Here is a 15,056-nt window from a genome sequence, read left to right on the forward strand (position 1 = left end):
GTATTGCAATATATCGTATCGTGACCCCTGTATCGTGATACACAGGTGATACACAGCCCTACTACAAATGCTTTCTGAACAGTGCTTCAGTCATACTAACGTACCTGATCCTCATTCTCGATTTTGTCGCTGACGTCTTTTACTCCTTCACCCTCTCCTATTCCTCCACCCTCATAGTCATGGAACTCTGTCGCTCCCTCACCGTCTCCTCCCATCAGCTCCTGGGGCAGACAGAAACCCTGCAGAGTGATAGAAGAGAGAGGGAGAGAAAGAGACAGATAAAAATAATTATAATATTATATAATCTTTATCTTCACATTTCAAGACTAACAACTGCAGAGAAATATTCAAACCCAATTAAATGTACAGACAGTGATCTCTGGCATGACATACATATGGGGGAAGTATCTTTAAAGTCACATGACAATGTAGCAAGCAGTCACAAAACTGTTTCAGAATCCCCCAGTGACCAGTAAAGGAAAGTAGAAGGCAATCTACCTTCTGTGCGAGTTCAGTGAAGATGTTAGCGAGAACGGACAGCAGCTTTCCGGTGGTACGGTGAGCTCCCATTAGTACAGCCAGATAATACCTCACCAACTCAGAATACAGACACAGCATGGGCTCCAAACGCACCACACCCCTACACGCCTCTTTCAGTTCCTTCGTATAAAACATTAAATATACACATTTCAACTTTTTTCAAAAATGAACTGTTTGCAGACAATACTGTGATGTGATGTCAACTGACCTGTAGTCGGTGAGGCTGACAGTCATCCCTGTGTGATCGAAGTCTCTCTAGCAGCTCTTTCACGACTTTATTGACCTCCGGTAATGAGAGACTGGACATGTCTCCACTCAGGTCTTCTTCCAGTAACTTGCTCAAGTGTCCTGGTTTCAAGAACTCCTCTGCCACCTCTGAGTCACTCTCTAGAGAAACACACAAAATGAGCACACAGACAAACACATCCCCTCAAACAAGCTCTATGTAAAATCCTGGGTGAATTCCTACCTCTCTTGCTTTCTGACTGCTGATCCTCCTGCTTTTCTCTCTCATTCCTCTTAACAATGGTCTGAACCGCACACAGAATCATGTTTATTGCTTTCTCCAACTGCTCAGAGAACTCAACAGAAAATGGATTGGAACGTCCTGCATGCAGACAAGAAAAAATGGGTAGATAAATATGAATCAGTATAGACTACACATGCTATTCTGTATGTCAAAAATGACATACTACATACTGCATGACAAAAAACATAACGAAAGCAAGACGATTTTTTTTTTCTATTTAGCGTTCATTTATTTTTATTTAGTTTGAGTAATTTTAGTACTTCAACTTTCAACTTATTTCAGTTAGCTGCCAAGGCAACATTTCTCATTTTCAAGTTTTTCACCTAATTTTTATGCTCTTACGTTTCTGTGACTGTCTGATAGAGAGCAGGTGAGTCTTCCAGGTGGTGAACTCTGTGAGGCAGGTTTCCACCTCGTTCCTTACGGCCTGGAGACCACAGACGAGGGCAGGTTGGGTATAGGGGACCAGAACTCCATCAGGAATAAAGAGCTGTTCTACAACCGGCATCTGGCCAACCACAATGCCCAGCCGGTCTAGCAAGGTACAGCAAAGTGTGAAGTGATCCCTGTGAGGATGAGATAGAAAATAAAAGTATAATCATGAATGATGTTATGAGTTTAAAGGCAGGTGGATTTAAACTAGAGATTAAATTCAAGAGGGATGGTGGACAATATCTTGCTAGAAAAATAGCCATAGAAATGCCCACGATTTCTTTGTCTCAAAAAATAAAACAGTTTTTTTAAGCAAGATCATTCTTTGCACTTCCTGAACTTAATTGAACAGTTCAATTCAAGTGTTTCTCTGACTCACCAGCTATGGATAACTCTTTCTGTGGATTCCTGGGCCAATCCATCCAACTTCTCTTTCAGGTCTTTCACTTCCTTCATTAGGTTCTCCACCTTCTGCTCCACCTCTTTCCAAGCCTGCTCCCCTCTCCGCAGCAGACACGCCTGTGGCTGGATGTGAGGGGCCAGGGGAGACGGGTGGCTCAGTGTGGCTTGACCCTGCACGACTTCCCCCTCCCTGGCCTCAGCGGGCACTGCAGAAGAACCTTCAGGACAGCACTGGAAGATCCAAGAGAGCTGTTGGAGCACAACCGAGCAGTGCAGCGCTGAAGACTGAGCTCGGGTGATCCAGTGCTGGAGAGGCTCCTGAGGAGGGAGACCGCTGGCATCATCTCCAGAGCCAGCCGTGTGAGACTGGATACTCTGGACACTGTCGATCAACTTCCTGTTGTTTTAAACCGAGAGCAATCAGAAAACATGCAATGTCATGGCATACAAGAGGGCAGGCACATCAAATGTATACTCTGCAGTTCAAAAGTTCAGTATGATTTCAAAGTCTCTTATACACACAGAGACTGCATTAAAAAAAAAAACTAAAAACCAGGAAAAACTGTTGTCTATTTTAATATATTTTAAAATGACAAGGCTGAATTAATCCGGGCTGAATTATTCCAGTCATCAGTGCCACATGATCTTATTATTATCAACGTTGAAAATGCTGCCTAATATTTGTTTGGAAACCATGATACATTTTCACAGATTTTTAAGGACAGTACCTCAGATGGACCCAGTGCTCTGTGAGTCCAGCAAGTCTTTGCCTCTGCCTCAACAAAAGTTTAAACAGGTGAGAGGTGAAACCTCGACATCGCTCTACATTTCCAAAACCAAGCTCCTAGAAGAACAAAGAAAGAAATAAAAAACAATCCCTTACCGCAGCACTACATGAAGACTACTTGAAACCAACAAAGCACAACTAACATCAACATCAAATCTAAAGCAGACGCTAAAATTGATCAGATTATATCGGAGCTGATTTAAGGCCCTCACCTTAACGGCACATTGTAATGCTGTCATCATGGCGTTGCGCCTGGCCCAGGATCGATAGAAATACTTCTCACAGCCTTCCCATGCATTTGTCATCTCAGCAAATAACCTGTGGACATTAATTACAATTAAAATCAAAATCAGGCTCTGACCCTCAGCTCTATAGAAGACACTATAGATGATGGTTACGTACGTGTGCTCTGTGTTGTCTTGTGTCTTGACTGAAGACAGGGCTATCTTCATCTCCACTGGCTGCAGACACAGTGTCTCATCTGGGTCTGCAGTACGACCCCAGTTCAGACCCTTACGGTAGGACAGACCTGGAGAGAAAAAAACAATTAATCAGCTGTCTACATCTTACATATGGGGGTCTATGGCAGCCCTATAAACCATACATCATAGAAATATGACATCTGGCACAGTTATAGAAGTGGTACAAATTAGTAATCTGACTAATTTAGGGGTATCTAGGACCAACTCTATAGCACCACCACCAGTTCGAAAAGAAAATCACTTTTCAAATGGTTATAACTTTTGAACCCTTTTTTCTAGAAAACTGCAACTTAGCACACCTGATTCGCCTCACCATGCTGATCACATTCACCATCTTACATTAAGATGCCACCCATTAATGTAAGTGGCCATTTTGAAGTACAGGTTTCCATTTTTTCACTACTCCTCCAAATTTTGTCCAATTCTTATGAAAATTGGCTCAGATGATCTTTGGACCAAGCCGCACACAAATGACTGAACAGATTTTTGTTATTCATCCTTTTCAAAAGTTGTCGCAAACTTAATGTTATAACCTTGGGAGAAACCAGGCTCAAACCTTTAGAATTAATTAAATTATAATTAAACAACGATGTTTCCAGTTTTTCTTTCATGACCAACAACAAATTCTCTAATGCCACAAGAAATGACTCAGACTGACCGATCTGTGCAAGCATCTTGAAGAGATCTGCTAGTGCTCTCTGTTTCTGCAGGAGGAAGTGTTTCACCTCCGCCTTCTGCTTCTCCTGCTCCATGCTACGGTCCACCGAAAGGCTCTGCAGTGCTTGCACGTTTGCAATTATTTCGACTGGACAATAACAAATTGGAGAGAAAGTCAAATTTTCAGGTTCATATGAGATTTTCACAATTCATTCATAAGTATGCCTTTAATAAATTGAACATGTCGAGTAAGCTCTAGGTAGGATGACTAGCCTGACTCAGCATATAAGATAGCATTAAATAATCTAGTTTAATAAGAAGAAGATCAGACAAAATAATCTCTGAAGTTATGAGCCTTCGGGTGAGGGCAAAAAGTGATACCTGTGAACTGATCCAGGTCTTCTGAGAGTTCAGGCAGAGAGGTCTTCTTTACCAATTGCACACACAGCTTCTTCATCTTCCTCGTGAGGACAGGCAGACGGGCTTGGAGAGACGAGGGCTCTTTATCAGATGAGAGTTCTTCTGGACCATCAGTCTGATTCATGAAAAGTGTTTAAATACAACTATGTTACAAAAACAGATACCATATGGTTCATGATAAGGACAAGAGAGTTAAAAAAAAGTTCAATATCAGGAAATCCTCTAAAATTTAAGATGTCATATTATATGCAAAGCAACTGTCTCATAGGCAAAAGAGTTGAATTTAAGATCAAAGTTACATTTTAAAATGACAGTTTGGTTTGAACTGAGTTGCTATTTCAGGTTGAGATAATGTTACCTGCAGATCTCTGCCCTTTCCAGGCAGGGCACCTCTCAGTGCTCGGTGAACCCTGTGCAGAGGAGTCTCCTCAGGCTGTGAATCCACATCATGCATGCTGCCGCTACTGCCCTGCTCCAGCAGACAAGGTGCACACGGCTCCTTCAGTGCGGCCTCAAACTTCTTCACAAACTTAAACAGGGTCCTGATCACAAACACAATGTCATAACGTTAATTTTAAATCATTACAGCCAGTTTGAGGCCCATTGCTTAACCACTATGTTAAATATACATGTTACATCTTCTCTGTTGAGTGCTGGAATGTAACAAACATTCTGACAAATAATGACAATATCATGTTGATGATGTGATTAAGCTGAAAACACACCACCACTCAAAATTTTGGGGATGGTAAGACTTTTTATTAATATATTTTAAATATATCACTCTCACCTGTGTGTCTTCTCCACTGACTGCTTGATGGACCAAAAGCTGACATCATTCCACTTGGAGATTTTGACAAAGTCCTATATGTATCAAGATAAAAATTGCATCAAATCAATAAGAAACCAGAAAAAAAAATAAAAAAAAAATAAAAAAAAAATTATATATATATATATATGACATCAGTCTTGCTTGCTTGAGTTTCACCTACTTTAAGCTCTTTCTCTATAGGAGACCTCAGCTGGGTGATCTTGGTCTGGATGCTCTCTGAGAACTGTGTGTAGTATTTATAGAGATTCCACAGCAAACTGCCGAGTGAGTCTGTGAGGATGAAAGGACAAGGTCATGCATTTAATGTGGCCTGCATAGTCAACACTTTGTCAAACAACACTAAAACACAAAGTAGCAAATAAGAACAAATAAATAATAATAAAAAAAACTGTACAATTTAGTCCATGTGTGTTAGTGATCTCTGCTGACAAAATAAACAAGAGAATATTCTCTATTCTCTTACCATGTCCTCCCTGTTTAGGAGCCAGCAGGACGTGGCAGTGAAAACCAAGCAACATGGACAAGCGGACAGAAAACTCTCCTAAGGTGGAGCCTTCTATGAAGGCCTGCAGTGTGGATGAGACTGACGAGAGGGAAATATCCTCCACACCATCATCTACTGGACAAAAAAGTGTGATACAATGCAAACCCATTAATTGTGATATATTGGATTACTCATTTACTGTAGTAGGAGGAGAAATCTTTTTACTACTACATATATAAAAGTGCAAGTCGGTCACCATGTCTGGTGTCTGTCCTCTGCTCCTGTAGGTATTTCTCTATGAGTTGGTAGATGGACAACCAGTGCCTGGTTGAATTCTCAGCGTGGCGCTTCAGTGCGTTATCAAGGCTGCTTGACCAGCAGCTGTGGAGATACAGTAGTTGAAACCAGTTAGACCATCATGTCGCAGTCTAATCCAACCATACAGGCTTTAACCACCACCATTAACAAGTAGTGTCACTAGACTACTTACTTGAGCTCAAGTTTTCTCCACTGAATAATAAGTTGTGTGACAGCTTCCAGCTCATTCCTTAGAGACACTGCTCGGCTAGCATTGTTTTCCCAGTCCTGTGAGGAAAAATGAGACAAGAGCTGCTCTAAAACTGATATCATGGCTTAAGCTGTGCACAAATGGCCAGTAATCTACTGACTAGTAGTGGTTTAAGGATATGCGTGCATGAATTGATTCCTCTACCTGTGCTTTGCTGAGCAGGATCTCCAGACCATTTAGGAACTTTGCCAGAGGGCTGGAAAGACTGAATGCTAATATCCTCTCTATCACCATGGTAATCTGTGACACATAATACAATAGGGAGGTGTTAAGAGACGACATTTGAGAACTAGTCAAAAGCTTTATCAAGCTAACTGACTTTTTTTTTTTTTTTTGGAAAAATGAAATAACTGTTTTTTATATTGTTACTATACTGAAGCCAAAGAAAATTTGTTCTGTTCAAAAGATTTTTTGAACATTTTAATACTTTTATTCAGCAAGGAAGCATTAAATTGATCAAAAGTGACAGAAAGACATTTATAATGTTACAAAAGATGTAAATTAAAAACAAATGCTGTACTTTCTATTCATCAAAGAATCATGAAAAAATGTATCACTGTTTCCACAAAAATATTAACTAACAACTGTTTTAAACACTGATAATAATAAGAAATGTTTATTGAGCAGTAAGTCAGCCTATTAGAATGATTTCTGAAGGATCATGTGACACTGAAGACTAGAGTAAGTAATTGCTGCTGGAAATTGAGCTTAGCCATCACAGGAATAAATTACATTTTAAAATAATTTGTATAATATTTCACAACATAACAGTTTTTACTGTATGATATAGCCTTGGTGAGCATAAGAGTCTTCTTTCAACAACATTAAACTACTTTTTTTTCTCTCACATTTTTTTAAGTCCCTTGTGGTTCTCTGTACCCCAATTTCAAAACTCCTCAATTAGATCTTAGCAATGACAGTAATAGTAACGCCTACTCCCACCTGAACAAGAGCAGGGTGTTCGGGCCAGTCGTTGAGGCGCTGTTTCACGGCCTTACTCATCTGTTCTAGCGCTGGCAGACAGATCCGGGCCTGACTCATGTTAGGCTCTATGTAGAAGTCATACGGCCCATCATTCTGCAGAATCAGTCCAGCTGGACCCCCTGAACCGCTAACCGTGTTTTGGAGCAGAGTGCTGAGGAGGAGCTGAGAGCCCATCAACTTAGGATCCACTTCACAGTCTGGGAGAGAAAGGGAGAAACAGGGAAAGGTTAGATGAAGAGATACGTAGGGCCTGTGGAGTTCTGATCTGCATAAAATGATGCCTTCATACCCATTAGATGGTAGAAGCGGGCTATCAGTGGAGCTGTGATTTGATAGGATGAAACCAGGGCACTGATGTGGTGTTTGGTGTGATTGGTTGGCGAGTTGGGCTGGTACCAAAGTGACTGAGCGTAAGACAAGCAGAGTCTCTGATGGACCTGAACCACTGTGCTCATGCTGCTGACCAACAGGAAGCTGCTTGTCTCACTAGACTCCTCCTTATCTACATCATCGTCTTCCTCTATGATTATTGGCTGATCGAGACTAGGTTCTGAAGTGATATCAGAAAAATCCTGTGGAAAAAGTGGAGTAAACACATTATTGGCCAAAGTACAAACTCTTACTGATTTGACAACAATGGAAAGGGCAAAAAAACATGCAAATGTGTGTGAACAGATTTAAAGACACATAAAACCAGATGACTGGTTTAGTCCATCTTTACCTTGTGGTAGGAAGGAAAAGAGCGTCTGAACTCTCTCTCCTCCTGCTGGTCCTCCGTAAGGCCTGTCCCGTGCAGACGAGAGCGGCTGCGATACAGACTGGCTTCCATCTGCTCTTTTTCTCTAGCTCTCTTCTCCTGCTCGTCCCATTCATTCACTATAGCCTGAACAAAACACAGCCTATGTCACTCTTGTTAACATCACAAAATAACTTTCTCACAAAAGCTGCTTTGTGAATATGTATCGTGAAGGGCACTAAACAAATCAATTCAACTGAAAATGTTTCTCTGCAGGTTTAAACATCTTATAGTAATAGTAAGTAGAAAAAAAATGCTGTTAACTTGGAGTAAATATTTTCCTGAATAGATGATAATATTCTAGGCCTTAAAATCAATGTTAACACTTTATTTTACAGTGTTAAATGTAGTGACTATCGTAATAACTTTAAATTATGCATAATTACATGCAACTAACCCTAAACCAAACCTAATCCAAACCCTACAGTAAATTAATGTAGTTAATTAATATTACTCGGTAGTTAAATGTATAATTACACTGTAACACGGACACCTTAAAATAAAGTGTAACCCAATTAGTATATAAAGTAATTATTATATATAATTATAACCAGTATAGTATTTTCCAGTATATGTATATATACACACACACATATATACACACACACACACACACACACACACACACACACACACACCATATTAACTAATACTAATTAAAATGTTTTTTTTTTGTTAATTGAATTAAAGCTGAAATAAAATACAGTAGTCAACATTTGAAGTGGATCAAAAAAAAGTTAATCAAAGTTGTCCAAGAACGTTCTGTACGTAAGACAAGAACGGGTAGTTCAAAATTCATGGATAACTTTGATGAAAGGTTTTGATCCACTTCAAATGTTACCACTTTATATAATATTAGATGAAAAACTTAACTTAAAGCATAACTTGGAAAACAACAATTAAAAAATTTAAATGTAAACGAGAACCTTGACAATTAATTGAATAGTTGAAGTAATTATTAAAACTAAAACTGAAATAAAGCTATATATATAAAAAAAAAACTAAAATTAAAATGAAAACTGAAAGTATAAAAATAAAAGCTAATTCAAAATAGTAATAGTATATAATATAGTATATTAATAGTATATAGTATAGTATATAAAATATTAAAATAACACTTATATATTCACATTATGTATTTATTCATTCTAAAAAAAGTTAAACACCACATTAAAAATCTGAGATCAAAGTTTAGATCAGCTGAAATTAAATTCAAAATCTTTTAGACTTTCTCCTTTCATGTTCTTGACTATGAAGGAGTAAAAATGACAGAACGAAAAATAAATAAATAAATAAATAAAAGTAGAAATAAATAAATAAATGCAGAAATAATAGTAAAAATAAATACATTTTGGTAATATAAATGGCTATTTCTGTATTTTTACATGTATTTATTTATTTATTTATGCATTTCTATATGTATTTATTTATGTATTTATACATTTATTTATATATTTATGTATTTATATATTTATTTATTTATATATATATTTATATATGCATTTATTTATATATTTATTTATTCCTACATTTAATTATTTCTGTATTTCCACATTTCTACATTTATTTATTTCTGTATTTCCACATTTCTACATTTATTTTTCCCTGCGCATGTATGCTAATTGACCAATGGCTAAGCCACGCCCCCAAACGCGATGAGCCAATCACAGTACGCATAGCTAACCCAATACACTTGGACATTCTCTGCTTCCTCGTCCACTGCAATGCATTGCAGTTATCAGTTTTCAATCGTTTTTATGGTTTTTCTTGTCATTTTGGCTTTTAAACAGCGTGTGTGTGTGATTTTGGTTGGGTGACAGTTGTAGGTTACAGTTTGACAAGAGTTTACAGTTTGACAAAAGCACAATGTTGTGTTTTACACAAATATAAGTAGGCTAAACACTTTGCAGTTTTAATGATGTCCTGTATGAACAAAATGACGGAGTATGTTTTTATGTTTCCACTGTTCGATCGCGCCCGTGCCTCTCTCTGACACACACACACACACACACACACACACACACACACACACACACACACACACACACACACACACACACACACACATTCCAGCAATGCAATCTTGACATCGCAGCCTGTTCATTATTCTGCGCTCCCACCAAACGCGAATAGAGCGTCAAATTCGCGCGTATCCGCGTCTAGTTCGACGCTTGAACATTTTGAATCCAAAGCGAATAGGACACGCGTATAAAGCGAGCGTTTGAAGCGAAATAGCACCAAACTATAACGTTTACACTGTGAACTGTAAATCTTTGTTCTGGAGCTGAAGCTTATCGGCCTTCTCAACAATAAAATTATTAATATAACCCTCCAATGCATATTTAAGGCCCTTTTGGTGACATCGAGATGATATATAATCTTTCTGTCTCCAAAAAATCATCAATTGCCTCCTGTGAAATGTCTCCTACTGTGACAGCTGCTGTTACCGAATGTTGACTGAGTGAGTGGAGGGGGCGTGGTTAGCCATTGGTCAATTAGCATACATGCGCAGGGAAAAATAAATGTAGATATGTGGAAATACAGAAATAAATAAATGTAGAAATGTGGAAATACAGAAATAAATAAATGTAGAAATGTGGAAATACAGAAATAAATAAATGTAGAAATGTGGAAATACAGAAATAAATAAATGTAGGAATAAATAAATGTATAAATAAATACATATATAAATATATAAATAAATAAATATATAAATACATAAATATATAAATAAATGTATAAATACATAAATAAATACATATAGAAATGCATAAATAAATAAATAAATACATGTAAAAATACAGAAATAGCCATTTATATTACCAAAATGTATTTATTTTACTATTATTTCTGCATTTATTTATTTATTTCTACTTTTATTTATTTATTTATTTATTTTTCGTTCTGTCATTTTTAGTCCTTCATACTTGACACAGGTTTTATTGTTTGTGTTTCTGCACTTCATATCTCACCTGGCAAACATGTCTGAAGAGTTTTTGCGTCTCTGCACTGAGATGTCCGGCACTCAGCGTGTGACTCTGTATGTAGAGCAGAGCATTCAACAGCAACAATGCATGATCTGGGATCACGCGGCTGACCTCTGTCGCTGGCAAATGCTTTCCCAGGCCCTTTAGCATACGCATGCATTCCCTTGAACACAGGTAGTCAGCACAGGCCAGATCAGAGGATGCCGCTGGACTTGGAAAAGCTAGCATAGTGGACACGAGACGCGTCAGACCCGGCTGGGCAGTTATTGAGGTGGACACCTGAGACGCCAAGAGTCGCATGCCATGCTGCACCTGCAGAATTGCTGCCCTCAGGGGCACCACCACATCAGGATAGAGCGGGTACTCCTCAAGCAGCCGCTGGCAAAATCGGTGCTGTGAAGCCTGCCAGACGGCCTCCTCCTTCAACAAACCCTGAATCCCCAGCCTGGATTTTGGCCCCGGGGCTTGTAAGGCCTTCAGGAGGTGGGAGAGCAGGTCACCCACTGCAGCTGGTTGGCCGATGCTGCACAGGTAGTGCTGGAGTTCCTGATATAGGCGACCGTATTGGGGGTCAGGGGGGCGGCAGGCTTGTTTACGACTCAGTTCACAAATCTGCTCTTTGACCTGCTGCATACGAATCCACAAGTATCTAAAAGACAGTTTTAAACATTAAATTGGAAGTCTGTAGGCATAAACCAATATTAAAATTCTTGACAACACAGATAAGCAAATCTTTTTTTTTCAATTACTCAGTACTTAAATGTATTATTACACTGCAACAAAGACACCTTAAAATAAAGTGTAACCAAAATCGCTCATATCGACCGATAACTGATATTGGCTGAAAATCTCATAACTGACATGGTGCCAAGATCTTGTGCATCCAAACAAATCTATGTAGTAAGTTGTGAAAACAGGGGAATTTAGCATAAACTATTAAATATCGGACGATAACTCATATGGTACAATATCTCATGCATCCATTAAAAATTGCATAGTAGGCTGTACCAGAAGTAATGGAAGCTGAATGTTTGGTTACCTGATGCGAGGATGCTGGAAGCTGTCAGTTGTGCTACTCTCCTCAAGCTCCGCCCCTGTGAGCAGCTGTGAGGAAAGACTCCGCCCTTTCCACTCTTCCTGTAACAAAGCAAGCTGAGAGACACAAAAGGTCATCATAGATGATTTGCATTTGTAGATGAAAGGTTGCAATAGATCTCTAGAATGTCACAAAATTAGCCACTTGCGAGCTTGTCTCACCTCCTCTTGTGCATAGCGGAGTTTATATCCCCTTTTTACCGCAGGGTCAAAAATTGTTTGTGGAGCCCAAACTTGGATTTGCAGCAGACCCATGTTCACCCAGAAAACTCCAGAGCGGGCAAGCTGGACCGAATCTTGTGCCCGGTTGTGCGCGAACTGCGTCAAGCATGTGACTAAGGTTTCCAGAAAGCCCTCTGGGAGCAGGTTTTCAGGCAGGCCTTCTCTGAGGGCGATCTGAATCTCCTGGGCAGCACCAGTGGGGTCCGGGCCTTCAGTTAGACTGTCACAGGATTCTGCATAGCTCTCCTGTAAACCTGGAGACAACAGCTCACAGAGCGACTGCAGCTGTCTACGCAACACAAGTCCTTGCAATCTACAGTCAGTTAATCTACAGAGAATGAGAAAAGGAATGAGAGAAAAATTAATCATTGCACAACAGAAATTACAATAAATATATTGAAATTTTTATATAAAAATTTGTGTTGTCAAATTGATTAATCGGATCTAACAAAAGTATATTTACACAATACATATATAGATGTCTGTGTGTGTGCATCTGTGTATATATACTCATACACACACACATATATACATATATACACATATACATATATATATACACATATATACATACATTAGAACTAGTAATAGAAAATTTCAGATGGCACTTAGAGGCTTTTGATATATGAAACTCTTCATATATATATATATATATATATATATATATATATATATATATATATATATATATATATATATATATATATATATATATATATATATATATATATATATATATATATATGAGTTTAGATGCAAAAGCCTCTAAGTGCCATCTGAAATTTTCTTATAGAATGATCATTTTTATAAAGCTTGTATATTAAGGTTAAGTAATTTCACTTAAATGACAATTAATAGGTAATTTGCATTGCCAATTATCAATTATCAATATATATATATATATACACACACACACACACACACACACATTATGTAAACATAATTTTATGTTAGATGCGATTAATCGATTAGACACCACTAATTAAAATAAAAAACATATATGGAATACAATATATTTTAATGCATATTTTAATATTGCAATCCCATACTGTACAAAAATTGTCTAAATCTAACATATGTATCAGTGTTTAGGTATGATATGTGGTCTCTACCTAAAGTCAGCAAGCTCAGCCATAGCCATATTATCCCAGATCACAGCATTCAGATCTTGCAGCTGCCCAGTTCTCTCTCTCCACTCGCCCAGGGTCACCCGTGATGATGACAGGAAGTGTGACCCTGATGGATCCCATCGGCCGCCAGCATCAGTGTTGCTCAGAACTCCCAGCATGCAGCGAGACCACACCGCACGACTCAAGACGCCAGGACCCTTCACATCGACAAACATCATGTCAAGGTTATTTATTCATGTTAAATAACATGTTAAATTCAAATAAAAAAAGCACATAGTGTTTTTAGCCCTTTCCCCTCAAACACACACACACACACACACACACACACACACACACACACCGTATCAGATGGTCCCAACAGTGATCTTGAGTTGATGTGCTCCTCAGGGTTCAGTGGATTCCACTTCAGCCAACGGTCAGGGTCAGAGGTCACACTGCTGCTCCATAACGCTGCCAGTGTCTCAGACAGCAGCTCACACCACACCAGCGGCAGCTCCTCCACAGGCTGGTGAGGGAATAAAAACGAGAATGAAAACTGAGATCAACTGAAATTAATATTTTAGTCCCTAGTGAAGCATGTGATTCTCAGTAAATGGAGAAAGGAATACTTCATAGATCATTTATAAGTTGAACTCAAAATAGTTTAAACTTAATTTTAAACTTAACTAAAGTCATTTGTATTGTTTGTATGATACATTTAATAATCAATTGAAGCTTGTCAAATGTGACTCAAAGATAAAACATGGCCTTTGATGATAACACCGGAAATATTATTATGGAGGAGTTTTGACAGACCCTCTCAGTGCCTAGCAGGAACCAGAGAGGTTGCAGCTGTCGGATGTTCATGGGTGTCGACTGCATACAGAAACGCAGATGATTAGAGAAGGACCTGCGCAGACCATCTTCTGCCTTCTTATTGCCTCTGTAGAGCAAAATATACAACACAATATGAGTAAAACACAGAATAAAGAACACCTTATGCTACAAGATCCTACTTTGCAAAATCAAGTTTTGTTGATAAATAAAATGATTAAACATCATTTTCTTTCATTGAAATAAAGATAATTGAAATAAAATACAATGTAAATAACAGCCCTGTCTGTGAAATCGGGCCTAATTGTTTTGTAATAGTTAAAGGTAGGGTAGGCAATTTTTTTTTATAAAAACTTTGTTATACTGGCTGAAACTCTCTTTATATCCTGATAAAAATCAATAATAGAAATGGTATAAATATAAAAAAAAACTAAAGTACACATATCTTCTGTGGAAATCTCAGGACCAAAAATAAATTCCATCGTCAACATATGCATTTTCCATACCTCCACACACCCTGATCACACAGACATCACACATCATCAGTGCGTTTCATGAGGCCATGCATAATTGTAGACAGACGTCAGTCACCGAGCGCCACAAACAAACAGCAGCCACCTTTTACAGTTCCTCCTGAACCAAAACAACGAGCTTATGCTGCGTTCACACCATGTCGTAACCGTAATTACGAGAAGAAAACCTGTGACATTCTCCTCGGAGCAGCTCACGTCCTCAGACTCTTATTTATGCGTTTATATGTCAACACTTTCAATGCCGAAATGAATCTACAGCAGTCAGGTGGTACAAGAGCTCTTTAAGTTGTTTATGTTCATCATTATTATTGTAATGTTATGTGCTTTGAGACATGAAGTAATTTAACACAGTCTCTTGTCTCG

At 38.4% G+C, this 15,056-nt stretch overlaps 1 protein-coding gene across 2 annotated transcripts in view; it reads right to left on the minus strand.

The window, feature by feature from the left end:
• The window catches only part of mdn1 (midasin AAA ATPase 1), a 56,962-nt gene that overhangs the window by 9,924 nt on the left and 31,982 nt on the right, over nucleotides 1–15,056 (minus strand). The window contains exons 58-84 of one of the 2 annotated variants that reach the window (XM_081378792.1): nucleotides 14,143–14,269; nucleotides 13,688–13,852; nucleotides 13,330–13,544; nucleotides 12,158–12,545; nucleotides 11,940–12,052; nucleotides 10,886–11,549; nucleotides 7,839–8,000; nucleotides 7,407–7,689; nucleotides 7,076–7,314; nucleotides 6,278–6,373; nucleotides 6,056–6,150; nucleotides 5,822–5,946; nucleotides 5,545–5,697; nucleotides 5,242–5,351; nucleotides 5,040–5,113; nucleotides 4,608–4,791; nucleotides 4,211–4,364; nucleotides 3,831–3,977; nucleotides 3,093–3,219; nucleotides 2,903–3,008; nucleotides 2,632–2,747; nucleotides 1,881–2,300; nucleotides 1,412–1,635; nucleotides 1,010–1,147; nucleotides 749–927; nucleotides 499–660; nucleotides 105–239 (exon numbers count right to left, since the gene is read on the minus strand). In XM_081378792.1, coding sequence (XP_081234918.1) covers nucleotides 105–239; nucleotides 499–660; nucleotides 749–927; nucleotides 1,010–1,147; nucleotides 1,412–1,635; nucleotides 1,881–2,300; nucleotides 2,632–2,747; nucleotides 2,903–3,008; nucleotides 3,093–3,219; nucleotides 3,831–3,977; nucleotides 4,211–4,364; nucleotides 4,608–4,791; nucleotides 5,040–5,113; nucleotides 5,242–5,351; nucleotides 5,545–5,697; nucleotides 5,822–5,946; nucleotides 6,056–6,150; nucleotides 6,278–6,373; nucleotides 7,076–7,314; nucleotides 7,407–7,689; nucleotides 7,839–8,000; nucleotides 10,886–11,549; nucleotides 11,940–12,052; nucleotides 12,158–12,545; nucleotides 13,330–13,544; nucleotides 13,688–13,852; nucleotides 14,143–14,269 — 5,101 coding nt within the window. Of the gene's footprint in view, nucleotides 1–104; nucleotides 240–498; nucleotides 661–748; nucleotides 928–1,009; nucleotides 1,148–1,411; nucleotides 1,636–1,880; nucleotides 2,301–2,631; nucleotides 2,748–2,902; nucleotides 3,009–3,092; nucleotides 3,220–3,830; nucleotides 3,978–4,210; nucleotides 4,365–4,607; nucleotides 4,792–5,039; nucleotides 5,114–5,241; nucleotides 5,352–5,544; nucleotides 5,701–5,821; nucleotides 5,947–6,055; nucleotides 6,151–6,277; nucleotides 6,374–7,075; nucleotides 7,315–7,406; nucleotides 7,690–7,838; nucleotides 8,001–10,885; nucleotides 11,550–11,939; nucleotides 12,053–12,157; nucleotides 12,546–13,329; nucleotides 13,545–13,687; nucleotides 13,853–14,142; nucleotides 14,270–15,056 lie in introns of both variants that reach the window. The other variant, XM_081378791.1, reaches the window with a different exon arrangement.

This window comes from Scardinius erythrophthalmus, assembly GCF_964197995.2.
Source record: "Scardinius erythrophthalmus genome assembly, chromosome: 11".
NCBI lineage: Eukaryota > Metazoa > Chordata > Actinopteri > Cypriniformes > Leuciscidae > Scardinius > Scardinius erythrophthalmus.